The 15,620-nt window shown below is 37.8% G+C and overlaps 1 protein-coding gene across 4 annotated transcripts in view; it reads left to right on the top strand.

Annotated features, from left to right (window-relative positions):
• The window catches only part of PPP2R5E (protein phosphatase 2 regulatory subunit B'epsilon), a 160,949-nt gene extending 145,576 nt beyond the window's left edge, over positions 1-15,373 (top strand). For 2 of the 4 annotated variants that reach the window (XM_081228147.1, XM_081228144.1), the window contains 3 exons: positions 3,389-3,516; positions 5,626-5,727; positions 10,639-12,016. In XM_081228147.1, the coding sequence (XP_081084273.1) occupies positions 3,389-3,516; positions 5,626-5,727; positions 10,639-10,738 (330 nt within the window). In that variant the 3' untranslated portion in view covers positions 10,739-12,016. Of the gene's footprint in view, positions 1-3,388; positions 3,517-5,625; positions 5,728-10,638; positions 12,017-12,717 lie in introns of those variants that run through there. The other 2 variants (XM_081228145.1, XM_081228146.1) reach the window with 2 other exon arrangements.
• Positions 15,374-15,620: the final 247 nt, after the last annotated feature.

The following is a 15,620-nucleotide window of genomic DNA, read 5'->3' as shown; positions in this document are numbered from 1 at the left end:
CATGGGGGACTTGATGGTGGACTTTTCTCTGAGCTGTCATTATCCTGCATAGTTAGAGACACTGGCTGTAGTTGTTGTTTTAATTTTTGACCTAAAGACATCTTAGTATGTCAAGTCAGTGATCTTATGACAACTTTGCAATTGTACCACAAAGCCAAAACAAACAAACAAACAAAAAAAGAGTAGAAACCATTACATGAACCATTACCTTCAGATCTTATGACACATCTAGATTTTTTTTAAAATGCGGGACACTATGTAGATGTTTTACATATTACACATGGCCTGTGGTGCTCAAATACCTGGATTTTTCAGTTTTTATCATGTGTTTGTGGTAATGGAGGGCAAAGAGCAGGACTCTCTTTTCAAATGAGTACCACCAGGGAGCCTTAAATGAAGCTCAGAAGCTTAGAAAGGAGACAGTGTCATAATTAGCTAGGGCTGTGTCTTAGGGCTACTCTAACAAAATACCACAGACTCTGGTGGCTTATAAACAACAGAAATTTTTTCTCACAGTCCTAGAGGCTGGCAGTCTGAGATCAGAGTGGCAGCACCATTGGGTGAGGGCTCTCTTCTGGGTCGCAGACTTCTTGCTGTATCCTCACATGGTGGAAGGGGCTAGGGAGCTCTTGGGAGCCTCTTTTAAAAGGCACCAATCCCATCATCTTTGGAGGTTAGGATCTCAACGTAGGAGTTTTGGGGGGACACAAACATTTAGACTGCAGCAGCCTTCCATAACAAAACACCCCACACTGTGTGGCTTAAACAACAGGAATTGATTTCTCATAGTTCTGTAGGCTGGAAGTCTGAGATCCGAGTGCCAGCGTGGTATGCTTCTCTGAGGGCTCTTTCTGGCTTGCACATCTTCTCACTGTGTCCTCACATGACCTCTCCCTCCTGCATGCTTGAGGAGAGAGAAGGAAATCTCTCTCTTCCTCTCCGTATAAGGCCACCAAGCCTATCATATTAGGGCCCCACCCATGACCTCCTTTAATCTTAATTAACTCCTGTCTCCAAATGCACTCACACTAGGGGTTAGGGCTTCAGCATTTGGGTTTCCTGCAGGAGGGGGAGACGGGGATGGAGGTAGGGGGGTGGGGACACAATTCAGTCCATAGCAGAAGGAAAAAGAATTTTAAATTCCTTGACAGAAGTAAAACTGAGAACAAAAGAAAGAAGGAGAGTAAGGAGGCTCTTTGTTCATTCATTGAGTGTTCATTGGTTCATCCAACAAACATTTATCGAGTGTCACTCTGTGTAGTCAGATGCCGCTCACTACTTGCCCAGGTGTGGCATTGGGGTTAGAAGGCTCTGAGCTAGAGACACTGCACTGTGTGTGTGCGGGAAGACAGTGGGTCCCAGGAAAGTAGTGGTTCTGTCCTGCTGTCAGACATGCTAGTTTTCACTTTGCATAAGCAGTGCCTTTCCTCTTTAAAGGGCTTTGCTGGATACTGACTTTCTTTCTGTAAGTGATTTTACATATTGATAAATAGATACATAGAGCTTAGGATACTTATTAGCATTAAGTAACAGGTAAATGTTAGACTCATAGTTGGATCTAGGAAAAGCCTAGGTCTCTCTGCCTTTACTAGCATCCTCTTGTGGTCTCTTTAAGAATTTCTCCTATGGGTTGTTTTCAGAACAGCCTCATCCCATTCCTCCTGTTCACCCTGCCCTTTCCTTACCTTGTGCTCTACCTGCCTCAGCCACATGTGCTTCATGTTTCTAGACACATTGTCCATGTTGGTACCCCTGCCCCCCTTTCCTGTAATTCCTTTGGCCTGGAATGCCCTTTGCTTCTTTCCTTCATCCTTCAAAGCCCAGCTTAGATGCTATGGCCTATGGTACATTTCTGCCACCCTTCCTCTCCCCCGAGTCATCTGGATTGTTCTTTCTGCTCTCTCCTCTGGCACTTTATTTCTAGATCTGATACAGCATCTATCACAGTTCATGTTGGATTGGGGATCGTGGGACCCCCTTTCCCTACCAGCACACGAGCTCCATAGGGATAATAGAGTGAAGAGGTTAAGCAGGGACTTAGGGTTCTGTCACTTGTAGCCATGTGACCTTGAGGCAATGGCTTATCTCCTCTGAGCCTCAGTTTCCTCATTTGCAAAATAGAAATAATGGTACCTACTCTGTGTGTTGGTTGTGAGGATTAAATGAGAAAATATGTAAGTGAAACACCACAGTGCCTGGCATATAGTAAACATTCAATAATAGTGAATTATTTTCTTTGTACTCTCAGTGTCTAGTGCCTTATGAGACCCAGGATTTTTTTGTGAACCAAATTGAATAATGTAAATGGAAAGGTTCTAATTTCTCAGAGTCTATTGGTGGGCACAGGTTGTACCATTTTATTAAATTAAATGATTACATTTAAGTTAAATTTAAATTTATTTAATTAAAACATAATTTCTTAATCTGTATGAATAAAAGAAGCTGCTCTTTTCCCCCTTTCCCCATATAACAACTCTTTTTAGAGGTTTTTAGATTTTTTTTTGAGACTTTGGTTTATTGGAATTATTATTGTTATTCTAGATTAATTTTTAGATTTTTTTTTGAGGCTTTCCTCTGAATTCAGAGAGTCAGTTGATAAATGTAGCAGTCAGAAAAAAGGGTCTGAGATAGCAAGCGAATGTACATACAGCCAGTGTCCCTGAGTCCTAAACTGAGTGACTTCCTCCTGGCTTAGCCAGTTCAAAGGAAGGGACCAGAAATGAACTCTAGAAAGAGTCTGGGCACTAGACTCACATCCCAGTTTATCATTGACTAGCAGTGTGACTGTGGCCAGGTTCCCAATCTCTCTGAACCTCAGTGCCCTCTTCTGTACAGTGGTTCCCACTCCTTGGATGGTGGTAAGGATGACACATTCTGCCTGCAGGGTGGGCACAGTGCCTGGCCACAGGAGGTGCTTAGCAAATGCGCCTGCTCTGCAGGGATAGGCAGCTGGGTTTTCTTCAGCAGCTACTGACTGAAGGCCAGCCACGCGCTGCGCCTTGTGGTTGATCTACAGTGTGTGGGATGAAAGAGGTGATCCAGGAAGGGGATTAAAGTGATGGGGAAAACAGTGTAGCATATAGAAGTAGGGTGAGGGTGTCTGGAGCTTGCGAGCTGTGTAGGGAAAATGTGGAATCAGATGAAATGGGCATTGTTAAAGGAGAATATAAATAAGTAAGTAGGAAAACTTCTTTTTCTTCCCCAAATTGATGAACCACTTTGGAACTTTCTGAAAGATTTTAAATCCACAAAAATGTAAAGTGTGATTAATATTTAATTTTATACTTGATTGAATGATATTAAGATAGTCTTAAAATACTTTTGTTTGAAGAGATTATAATTTTGTTTTATCTTTCTCTCTTAACATTTTATTTTTCTTTTCTCAAAGGTGGCGGAAAGGGCACTCTATTATTGGAATAATGAATACATCATGAGTTTGATAGAAGAAAACTCTAATGTCATCCTTCCCATCATGTTTTCCAGTCTTTATAGGATTTCAAAAGAACATTGGAATCCGTAGGTTTTCACAGTTCTCCCCCTCCGTCCCTCCCCCCTCCCCTTCCTTCCTTCCTTGCTTCCTTCCTTCTTCCCTCCCCCCTCCCTCCATCCCTCCTTCCCTCCTTCTCTCTCTCCCCCCTCCTTTGGCCTCTCTTCCTCCCTCCTTCTCTTTTGCTTAATAAAATGTCTTGCATGTATGCTATGTGTCAGATGCTGTGCTTGATGCTGAAGATAGATATGTGAAAAGATAAAATCCCTACATTTTAGAAATTCACTGACTGGTTTGGGAGACCCACAAATAAACAGATATTTTATAAAACAGTGTTTTAAGTGCTCTTATATTCAGATGTCTGTTTACTTGAGGGCTTCTTGACCTGTCTGTGAATGTAGCTGAGGTATTTTGGGGATGCTCTGGATCAAGAGGAGAAGTTTGTGGACATTGCTAGGGTGATGATGCTCAAACTGAATCTTAAAAGAATTTGGCAGGTGGATGGGATGGAGAAGTCCATTCAGATAGTGGGTCTACCCATCACATAAAACACACACAAAAAGGTAAGAAGCACCTGTCATGTTCTGAGACCCGTGAATTTGGGAGGGCTGAAGCACAAGGTCATTTGGGGAGGTTGCTGGAAGGTAGGGTTAGAAAGTGGAGTGGTGCCCGCGTGAGTCTTCACCTAGTGGATGATGAAACACTAAAGAGTTGTAAGAAGGGAAGTGCTCTGAACTGATTTGCATTTTAACAAGATCGATTTCTTAAAAACCAGTTCAGTCACTATATGGGTTCTCTAGGGGGAAAAACATTTAAAAATGTTCGAAGAGGAGTTTATCATCTAGTCTTATGAAAGTTAAAGCATTCTGTATTTGAAGAGCTTTACATATTTCTCTGTGGAATAGAAAGAAAATTTAATGTGGCCTTAAAAATTAGAGATAATTTAGTATATTCATAGTATGTCTAAAAGTTTTGCATACAACTATAAAATGCCATATTTCTTACTTTTCACATTTGTCAAATTTTATGACTAAAACTTATAAAAATAAAGAGCTAGCAAACAAATCTCATTATGTAGATAGCCTCTTGAGAACCTAGAGAGTGGTTCTAGCAAGTGTCTGTAACTGTTCAGTAGATTGTATTTGGCTCTTCTCCGTCACTGCCCATCCTATTTGAGAAGGTCGTTCCCCATAAGTTTCCCTTTTAATGGACACAGGGCAGAAGCAACACAGCAAGTCCACTTTCTTATAAATGTTTTAGAAACATCAAACCCAGGGTTTATTATATGGCCTAACTTTTACCAATGCCTTCTTCAGTGGTATTCGAAACACACTAAAGGGAAGTAATGTCGTGTAGTTTTGCAAAGGGCAGTGTTATTTAGACTCTAGTCTGAAGATACCAAGCCCATCACGGCAGAGTCCTCATGTTGCCAAGAGCTTTTTCTTCCACTTGGTAAGCATAGGCAGCCGTTTGGCTCTTTAGCTGTTTAGTATTCCACAGCTGGTAGCAGCCATCACCAGCTTGCTAGTTACCTTACCAGCCTGTGTATTGGGTCAGCAAGGGGACTAAGGAGTGGATGGACTGATGCAAATCCCAACTGGAGACATAACTTGTATTAAACTGCCCAGCTTACAGAGGCTTGGTATCATCTTTGAATATGATTTATAGATATATAAAATTTGTTACCATGGGAACAGCCTTTGATTTTGATGAATTATGTATATTATCACTTTAAAAATAAAATTCTATGCAAATTCAGGTCTCGAAGGTTGGTCCTACCACAGGTGCTCATTTTTAGGGTGAAGTTGCTTTATTTTTTATACTTGCCTTTTTATTAAATTAAATTAACAAGTGCCCACAGGCAAGTCTATTCTGGGTACCCATAATCAGGAGGGCAAAATTAGATTTTGTTTTTCTAATCCTGCCAACCCCTCAGAAAGATATCTTACCTAAAGAATGTAGCTCTCTTGATGTGGAAGTGAATTGTAGGTCATTTCTAGTTGTTCCAACTAAAAAGGGATGGAGACTGCAGTGTGAGGAGCTCATTCAGATAAAGGCTGTATGTACATCCGCTCTCTTCATTCAGCTTCCCATTGTGTAGGACTAACCAATACGTTCCCTTCTCTCTGTGCTTCCAGGGCTATCGTGGCATTAGTGTACAATGTGTTGAAGGCATTTATGGAAATGAACAGCACCATGTTTGATGAGCTGACAGCCACATACAAGTCAGATCGTCAGCGGTAACTTTTTAAAGCTTTTTTGTCAGCCGTGCATAATACTATTGAGTTCTTTTTTTGCTCTTTGCTGAAGTTGCCTAATTGTACCTGAAATCCTAAGCAGCGAATTTTATTTATTTCCATATTCATTTTCGCATGCTCATTAGCTGTGACTTTATTAGTCTTCCACTGGGTAACAAAGTGTCACTTTGAAAAAGGCTGCTTTCCCTCTTCCCTTCCATAATGTTTCTCTTCTGCCTCAGGGTTAAGAGCCTGGCACATAACTGGTATTTCAGGTCCACTTAAGGGGACCATCAGGTAGTTTGCCATCTGGAGTCACTCCCATTCTGAACTAGATTCTGAACTGATTTATACTTCACTCCAGCAGCAGGGGAGATGAGGCACCGTTTTTGTTTAGCTCTTTGGCCCAGAACTTACTTTCTATACTAAAACCCAACAAATTCCTTATGATTTAGAGAGCAGTGAAAAGAAGGAGTAGGAGGTAAAGTGTATTATACAGATCTTGAAATGTTTAAGATCAAAGGAGAGCAGAAACCAGTTGAACTCTTTATAGTAAATGCTCTGGTTAATAGGCCTTTCTTGAGTTCATTTACATGATTCTTCACTTTTGTTATTTCTTGTTCAATGTGTTCACTTTCCAAAAGATGTGTCTTAGTCCGTTTGGGCTGCTATGACAAAAGACCACATTATGGGTATTTTATGGGTAGCTTATAAAGAACAAAAATGTATTGCTCACAGCTCTGGAGTCTAGAAGTCCAAGAGCATGGCACCAGCATGGTTGGATGAGGGACCTCTTTCTGGTTCGTAGCTGGTCTCACTATGTCTTCACATGGTGGAAGGGACGAGGGATCTCTGTGGGGTCTCTTTTATAAGAGCACTAATCCCATCCATGAGGGCTTCACCCTCATGACCTAATCACTTCCCCAAAGCCCCACCTACTAATACCGTCACCTCTGTGGGTTAGGATTTCAGCATATCAATTTTGGGGGTACACAGATATTCAGACCCTGGCTTGATATACTTGGAGAGATTGAGGAAAGTCTGGAGAGCTTGTTAGTAGTTGAGCCTCTGGGTTGGCTTTTCTTATCCAGAAGAAAATGTCAGCTTTGTGTATATCATAAAACCACGGACCTTCAAGGATCCCAGAGTTTTCATACTCAACACCTGGCTGAACCTCCTGAGCAAAACTATCTGTGGTTCCCTTGCATCTTTGCCCAATTTTTAATGTGTTACTTGGATTTTAGATAAAAAGAGCAATGAAAGGAAAGGTTTGGTGGCAGGGACAAAGGACCTTCACAGTGATTTTTTTTTTTTTTTTTTTTTTTTGCGGTACGCGGGCCTCTCACTGTTGTGGCCTTTCTCGTTGCGGAGCACAGGCTCCGGACGCGCTGGCTCAGCGGCCATGGCTCACGGGCCCAGCCGCTCCACGGCATGTGGAATCTTCCTGGACCGGGGCACAAACCTGTGTCCCCTGCATGGGCAGGCGGACTCTCAACCACTGCGCCACCAGGGAAGCCTATTTTTTTTTTTTAATTACCAGGATGCAGTATAGAAAAGCGACTTAATTGTGGAATATGGCAAGTGTTTAATGGTAGAGAGAAGAGACTGAGATTTTTTATGCCACATTGAAATAAATACCAGTTATTGGATATGTTGTACCATACCTAAAGAACTTTTAATTTACTATAGAGTATTTATAGTTGCTGCAGATCATTAAATTTATAGTAACCCTCCATATTCCAAACTTAAATTAAAATCTTAAAAAAAATGTTATTTAAGTAAAGGAGATACAGGACACATTTTTATACTGTGACATACAATTAAGGAGTGCATTGTACATAATATCCTTTCTTTTATGGTAAGTAAAAACCCATTTTTATTATCCTAGTTGAATAAGGATTAAATCTGTAGAATTCCATTAAGACTATTAAAGACCTTATTTCTAAAATATTCAAATCAATTGAATTAAATTCATTCATTTCTGTTGAATTTCAGAACTGTTTTCTGATCATTTATCATTTAAACTAAATAGGCCAAACTCTTGAAAAAGATAAGAATGAACCAAGGGGACCAGGAATAGACACTATGAAGCTGATTGTGATAATCTGGTATATTAAAGCGACTTATAGTGAGTGGACTTTCTTAATGACAGAGGGTTTTTTTAAAGCCAGGGTAATATTTTGTCAAGTGAGCAATAGAAGGTTGTATTGAATAGTTGGAAATGCTGGTCTTTCCATGGATGTGGGAAGAGAAAAAGAGACTAAAGAGATTTATTTGGTATTGTTAGACAAGAAATGAAAGGAGGATTTCACTTCCGGAAGGCAAGAAGTAACTAACTGTTTCAGTTCCGATCAAAATTTTTTAAGTATTACAAATCTGAAAACAGGTGGGTGGAGTAAGTAACTGATAGATATTGATACATATGCCACCATTAGTGCTCTGTGAAATTGAAACTGGAAGAGAGTTTGACATTATCCCTAGTATGACAACTTGGTGGAGTTTTAAATTGCCACCTACAGGGAGAGAGAAAAGTGGGAAAGAATGGGGGTGACAGAAGCTATCTCAGAAATATTTAGGATTTTTGAAGATAAAGTTGTCAGTGTAAAAGATGTATGATAACTCAGCAAGAAGTTCATCTGGAAGAAAAGCCCCACAGGATAGACTGCGATGATTGCCATGCAACTCTTGATCAAAGACTCATGAAATGCTTCAGTAACAAGATGAGTGTTTTAATTATGTCAGCACTTAATTTAAACTGCAGATTAGGGCAGTAAGAACCTAACATATGTTTAAGCTGTTTTTTAGTTGGATAAGTTCTCTAAGCCCTTGCTTACCATCTTCTTCCTCCTCCAAATAGGAAGATCAATATGCATTGAAACTCAGCAGGATCTGTAGAATTTACTTTTAAATCAGTGTTCTGTGATAACATTTATTTAGACCTAATATTACCCCCAGACTGTACTGAGAAACCAAAAGTGATAATTTACCAAACAGCTTGCTTTACAGTTAAGAATCTAGTATCCATAATGGTTGGAGAATTATCTAATCTTGCCCTTGTTACCCTATAAATAAAGATTTTCAGGATCAAAACTACCAAATAGGTAATTGTTTGAAAAACTATTACACTTACTGAAATTCATATTGTGTAGATTGTATTTGAGCTGGTTGGAACTAGTTGTAGTAAACAAGGCTTAAATGACCAAAATAATAATTATAAAATGATAATATTAATTACCATATTATATAATTAAATGTTCCCTCAATACTCTAGTGGAATGAGGTTATAAAATTCCTTAGATATTTCTAGAGACATTTTGGCGGGGGGATGAAGATTAATTTCTGTTGCTGTAGATATCAATATAACTTTTTAAAAATTGGTGACAATAAAAAATATGAGGCAATGGAATTATATACACATTTCACTTAACCTATGTGGATTTCCTTCCCTGAGTACATATTGTACTGTAGTAAAGTACAAAATTCTTACTAAGTGAAGTTAAATTCTTACCAAGTGAAGTTGCATAAGGACCATAATCTTCTATGCCTGGGGCGGCAGAGCCCCTGTTTTCAGGATTTATCTGAATTTATGGATTCACAAATGTTATCTGGGTCTGCTGTTTACTGGTTCATCACAACATGAAGAAACTAGGGACAGTGTAGTGAATTATTTTTAATAAATATGAAATTATTTATAGTATAACCATGTGTTCCTGGTTTGTGTACTTATTACTTCATTGATGTTAAAGTTAACATTCTTTATTTTATAAAAATAAGGTAATCTAAAAATGTCCTTGGCAAAATAAAATTTGTTTACCCTATCTATCTATCTCTCTATCTATCTGTTTATTTTTGGCTGTGTTGGGTCTTCGTTGCCACGCACAGGCTTTCTCTAGTTGTGAGTGGGGGCTACTCTTCATTGAGGCACGCAGGCTTCTCATTGTGGTGACTGCTCTTGTTGCAGAGCACGGGCTCTAGGCACACGGGCTTCAGCAGTTGTGGCTCGCAGGCTTTAGAGCGCAGGCTCAGTAGTTGTGGCTCTGGGGCTTAGTTGCTCCACGGCATGTGGGATCTTCCCGGACCAGGGCTCGAACCTGTGTCCTCTGCACTGGCAGGCAGATTCTTAACCACTGCTCCACCAGGGGAGTCCCTACCCTATTTTGAACATCTAGTTTTTTGGTAAATTTTACCAAACAGTGAAATCTGAAAAGTCTGGAAGTCATTAGTCAAATTGATATTGAGCCAAATTTGAAGGATTGGAACATTAAAAATTTAATACCCAATAATATCAACAAAGTTCTGTCCAGAATTAAAACTGAAATCACAGAAGAATGTTTAATTTGTCCATATATATAGGTATAAAATAAGTTAGTAATGTGGATTTTGTGGTTTAAGACTTTTAAGAACAAGATTCTGCTAAAGAGTTTACATATACATAATGTAAGAAAAATGACATAATAAAGAGGAAGTATATTTTCTTGACCTACTACATTCTTTGTATCAGTGTCGTCTCTAGCAACCCTTTTGAGAAACTATTTGGAGACAAAAAGAAAATCAGATTTGAACTAGACCAAAGTAAAAATGAATAATGTACCATTGGTTTTAGGATAACAGATACATAAAAGTGATCATCATTTTTCTTTCTTGGTAATTTTGAAGTTAATTTTCTTTATCAAGCTAAGTATAAAGGAATATTAATATGAAATATTAAAATATTCTTGTCATCTCCTACTCTATTTTATGTCTATATAAGTGTCAAGAAAAAATAAAAAGCAAGAGAGAGAAAAACTAAAAATGCCAAACTTTTCAGAGACCTTTTAAAAAGTCTGGGGAAAAGTATGTCAAAGGGGCAGTTATTGTTGGATAATGTCTTTAAACTTTCTCAGTTGTTTACCTATTATTCTATTTTTTCCCCAGTGAGAAAAAGAAAGAAAAGGAGCGTGAAGAATTGTGGAAAAAACTGGAGGATCTGGAGTTAAAGAGAGGTCTTAGACGTGATGGGATAATTCCAACTTAACAAAAATAATGACAACAACCTTACTAACCTGTGGAGTCACACATTTATGTAGTAGAAGATGGAGCAGCAGTTTTCTGTATTGTGCAACTTTACAGTAGATTTCACATTTGTTTCATTATTACAACAGCACTGTATATACCTGTCTCTAAGTAAAGGAAAAAAAAATAAGGACTTCAGTCCAAAGTTTGGACAGTAGATGGACTTCTCAGAACTTGGCAAACATAATCATTGTTCTAACCCTCTTTTAAAAAAAAAAAAAGCAGTCTTCAAAGATCTGTCAATGAAATTTGTATATTAAAATTCCATTATTGGGAGTTCCTTATTTATCATTAGCAGAGAGTATGAAACAATTTTCAAATGTGAACAATCTTAAATTTAGCTTGTCTTTCTGCTAAGCTGTTAAGTGTATTTATAGTAAAGGAAGGGGAAAAAAAAGACTGTCATTTCCTTATAAGTTTGTATAACATCCTCCTCTGGGTAACTTGACTGTAATTTGACCTCTTTTCCTTTTGCACATCTTCATGAGTTGAATGTCCACGTGGAATGGGGCCGTGAATTATAAAGGCCCCTGATAAAAGTTTTGTTCACTGGAGTGAACATCTTTCCAGTAAGCAGGTAGTCCTGGTACTCCTTTAGTTTTCAAATTAGGAGTAAAAGAGAGCAGGTGATAAACATAGTAGGGAAGGGAATTTTGGATTCACGCATCAGTTTATGGTGACTCCAAATCAATATCTTGAATCCTTTGAAAACAGGCACTGGGACATCATAGGGTTCAGTACCTGACCAGTATTAGTTATGTATGTCATTGAACACACAAACCAGAGATGTTTTAGAAATGTCAGAAGACATCCTTTTGGACCATTTTGAAATAAGAAAGACAAACACTAAACAGTACAACCATGAAATTGATCACCAGGATTGCGAATCTAATTGGGAATAGAGTTGAGCAAACAGCTTGGACTGTTTGGAGTTGTTGCCTTACTTTTTAATATGTATTTATAAAGTATTCCAGCAAAAGAGGATGAAGCCTCTGGGAAAAAAACAAACATATTACAGTGTTTTTTGTAGATTCTCATTCTATATCCCATCACAGCGCCAGCCCTGTTTTTAGCCAGAAGGGATTCAGGATAAACATTATTATGCATTCTGAATTGAATGCGTATTCCTAACTACTGTATTTGTTACCAAAAGTGGTTCTACAAATGCTACTGAAAAAATCTGGAAATTCCTAATGTCCTGAGTATTAATAATAAAGTTTAAAAATGCTTTTATATCAAAGGTGCATTGTGACCAAATTGTTTAAGAAAAACAAAAAACAAAATCTAAGGCTGTATTATAGATCTATCTTATTGGCTCTCTGCTTTGTATTTAAAAGAGGAAGCTTACATCTTGGGGAGTTAAAATGCTGATAAAACTTGTGTACATTATGTACTTAACTAAAGCAGTTGCATTATTATGTACTGAAAGATATGTGTTTTGGGATTTATTTCCAGGATGCTTTTGCTTGTTATGGACTTGGCAGCAGTGAGTTGATAATCCTAAACAATCCCTTCCAGCAGTATTCGTGGTATAGAGCTGATTCTGCGTTCATGTGTTGAATTGTGATAGTAGCAAACAGGAACATATGAACTGTTGTTGCTCTTAATAGAAATATGGTATCAATATGGGCTTGTATATTTTCTTCCTTCCATTTAAAATATAAGGTAGAATATGCAGTTTTATTCTTTATAAGAAAAAAGGAAAAAAAGAAGCCACTGACCTTTCTCCCCTATTAAGTGTTTCAGGATTATCAGGTCACAGTTTATGCATAAAAGTCAGCTGATTATGGATATTGTCATCTCAATAACTTTGTAAAACAAAAACAAAATTTGGCATTGTTAATTCTGAAAAAGAAACAGCAGTAAAAGAGTCATATGCAATACCAAACACAACATGGTTTAATGGAATTAATAGATTTTTTTTTTTTTTTTTTTTTTTAGAGAACATTAATGGGAATTCAATGTAAAGCTGGCAGAGGCTGCCAAAGATGAAAACAACTTACGTTAAAAGTACTGGAGCAAAGGTGCAAGTTCAAATGCTAAAGATAAAAATAAATTTGTAACAAATCATCTCCTTTAGCCCTTGAATTTTAGCCTGTTAGTTTTAACTCTGCTTTACATTTAATTTTGATAATATAAACTTTTGTTTGCCATTAATTCATCTTTTTAGATTGAGGACATTACAATCACAGGTTTATGAAATATCTCTGCCCATTAGAATGAAATGCAGTCATTTGAAATGAGAAAGACAAGGATCCTTTTTTGCACCTTACCCTGTCCTCAGAGTTAAGGTGAGAGCTACACCGATATCCTTGATGTCAATTTCATATGTTGATCATTCCAAACTGAGAATAATAAAGCCAAATTTTAGACATATTTAAAGAAGTTATTATAGATATATGTCTAAAATTCATAGGGCAACTTCTGAGAAGAAACACTGTCTTTTCTTTTTTAACTGAAAGTGACAATGTGGCATTTGTCATGTTGTGTCCAGTGATGCACAGTAACTGAGGTAATCTGACTGTTGCACTATGTGACATATTTAAGGACGTACTTGCTGCATTTGCAGCAGCCCTCTCTTTGTCCTTTCCCACATTTCTGCTGTTGCTGCAACTTGAGTTAATTGTGACAAATGCATCTTTGTGTTATATTTTGTTTGCTTCCTAATTTCCAGAACTATATATAAATATATTTTTTAAATAGCAAATATTGTAGTTAGTGAGTGATGATCACTCCAACCTTATCCCTACCATATTGGTTTCAGGGGTAGGATTAAGAGTGTCTTTGGAAGAAAAAACAAAAAACAAAAACAGAACCCTGTGGTTTAGAAGGATGCTGAGGCCTTAGGCTGTGGGCCTAGAACAACCATGTGAGTGAATTGACCCATCTCATACTTTGAATCAAGCATGCATTCCTTTTCTCATTGTGCAGGTGTCTCCAGTTGTTTTCCTTCAGTGTTTTCGTCCTTTTAAATTTTATTATATTTTGCTCTCCCTGACGTCTGTTTTTTATAAAATAAAAAATAAAAAAAGTAAGACATAGATAATACCCTCAATGCCTCTGGATACTCACAAGCAGGGTTATGCTCCTTCATCTTGGGCTCACTTGCCTAAGTGGAAGGGTTTAATTTATTTTGTACCTCCTTCTATGCGTGGGACAGTCCAGGGTGCAGAGCTAGGAATTGCTTATAATTGCACCTGCTATACTTAAATGTATAGCCCTAGGCTCAATCACACTATGGAAAGAAAAAAAAAAAGTATATTTAGAGCTTTAAAAGCTTTTTTATTTTTTTGTGGGGATCGGGGGGTGGGAAAGGGAAGATGTATGGATGTTATTGGCATTTTTAAATGTTCAGAGGTTTTTGTTTGTTTTGTTTTGTTTTGTTTCTTCTGTTTTGTTTTTTCTTCCCTTTAATTGGATGCACTGACCTGGCCCAAGAAATGAAGAGATTCTCTCTTTTGATGCTATTACCAATGTTACAACAAAGTGACAGTCACCTATAGCAAAAAGGTGGCACCAGACATGATCAGTGATATTTTATTTGCACATCAATATTTTTATTTTTATATTCTGGCTCAGCTGCTTCTCTGAGTGGAGTTAAGGAATGAGCCACAAAGGATTTTTGTAGTAGCTATATTGGCAATGCATTTTATATTTCTCAGTATTTAATTTTGAAACTCTAAAAGGATTGTGCATCTTGAGAGAAAGTTGAGCAAATTTTAATCTAGTGTTAATTTGTGCTGCTTCTTGTGCACGATAGCAGCAGTAGTATCTCTCTTGGAAATAAACATCCCATATTATGATGTCTATGAATATAGGTTTCCGTTTCTACCCTCCCTCCCTCCCTCCCTCCCTCCTTCCTTCCCTCCTTCCTTCCCTCCCTCCTTCCCTCCTTCCTTTCTTTCCTTCCTTCCTTCCCTTCTCTTTCTTTACTTTTTTGGAAATCACTTATTGTATATAAGTTGTAATCCAGACCTCATGTATCAATGGGGAACTTTCAAATATAAATATTACCAATACATTTTCTGGTTGTTGTCTGATTTTTGATTGAGGTATAATGAGAATGACATGTCCATTGCTTTTGGTTTGAGGATTTCGCTTTAGCTTCATAAATCTTTTGGTATTTTAGTATTTCATTGTTTTAGCAGGAGAGGGCAGCAAAAGTTCATTTTCCCTGTTAGAAATGCTGTGGTTCATGATTGGTTTTAAATTTAGTTGTGTGTGTGTTTTTTTAAACAGCATCTGTTTGTGGGTAGAGGTAAAAATGAAACATTTTTGATATGAAAAGTTGCATATGAAAATTATAGACTGGTTCAACCAGACAGTGAAGACTTCTGATCCACATTAAAGTTAAAATGCCACAAAGCAATCTTCCAACGCTGGCTAAAATATGCTACTTCCTTTTCAAACACAACAAAATGCAAGCTGAGTCTTAAAACATTTGGATTTTTAAAATGTCTTTCTTTGAAAATGATTTACTTTCTTCAAAGTGGTAACAGAAACAAAAATGAAGGTGCTCCCAAAGGGAAATGTAACCTTCCCCTTTCACAGGTGTGTGAGAGGTTCTGTACTGTGGGTGCATCCTAATAAAGAAGCAGTGAAGAGTTTTCAGGTGCCTGGCTGTGTGTATTTGTTTGTTTGTCTGTTTCTGATGTCCATGGCCTTTTTGAACCATACTAATGGTAGGTTTGATCAATGTAGCTGTGAGGCAGTGGGGGTTGGTATGTTCAGGCTTTCAACTTGAGAAAATCAGTTTGTGATTAGGGAGCGGTCCAATGTCTATTGCTGGATAACAAACTACCCCAAAACTTGGTGACAGAACATTTGTTCACAAATGTATGGTG

Source organism: Mesoplodon bidens, assembly GCF_964165515.1.
Source record: "Mesoplodon bidens genome assembly, chromosome: 3".
NCBI classification, from domain to species: Eukaryota; Metazoa; Chordata; class Mammalia; order Artiodactyla; family Ziphiidae; genus Mesoplodon; species Mesoplodon bidens.
This window is presented reverse-complemented; position numbering and strand designations above follow the sequence as displayed.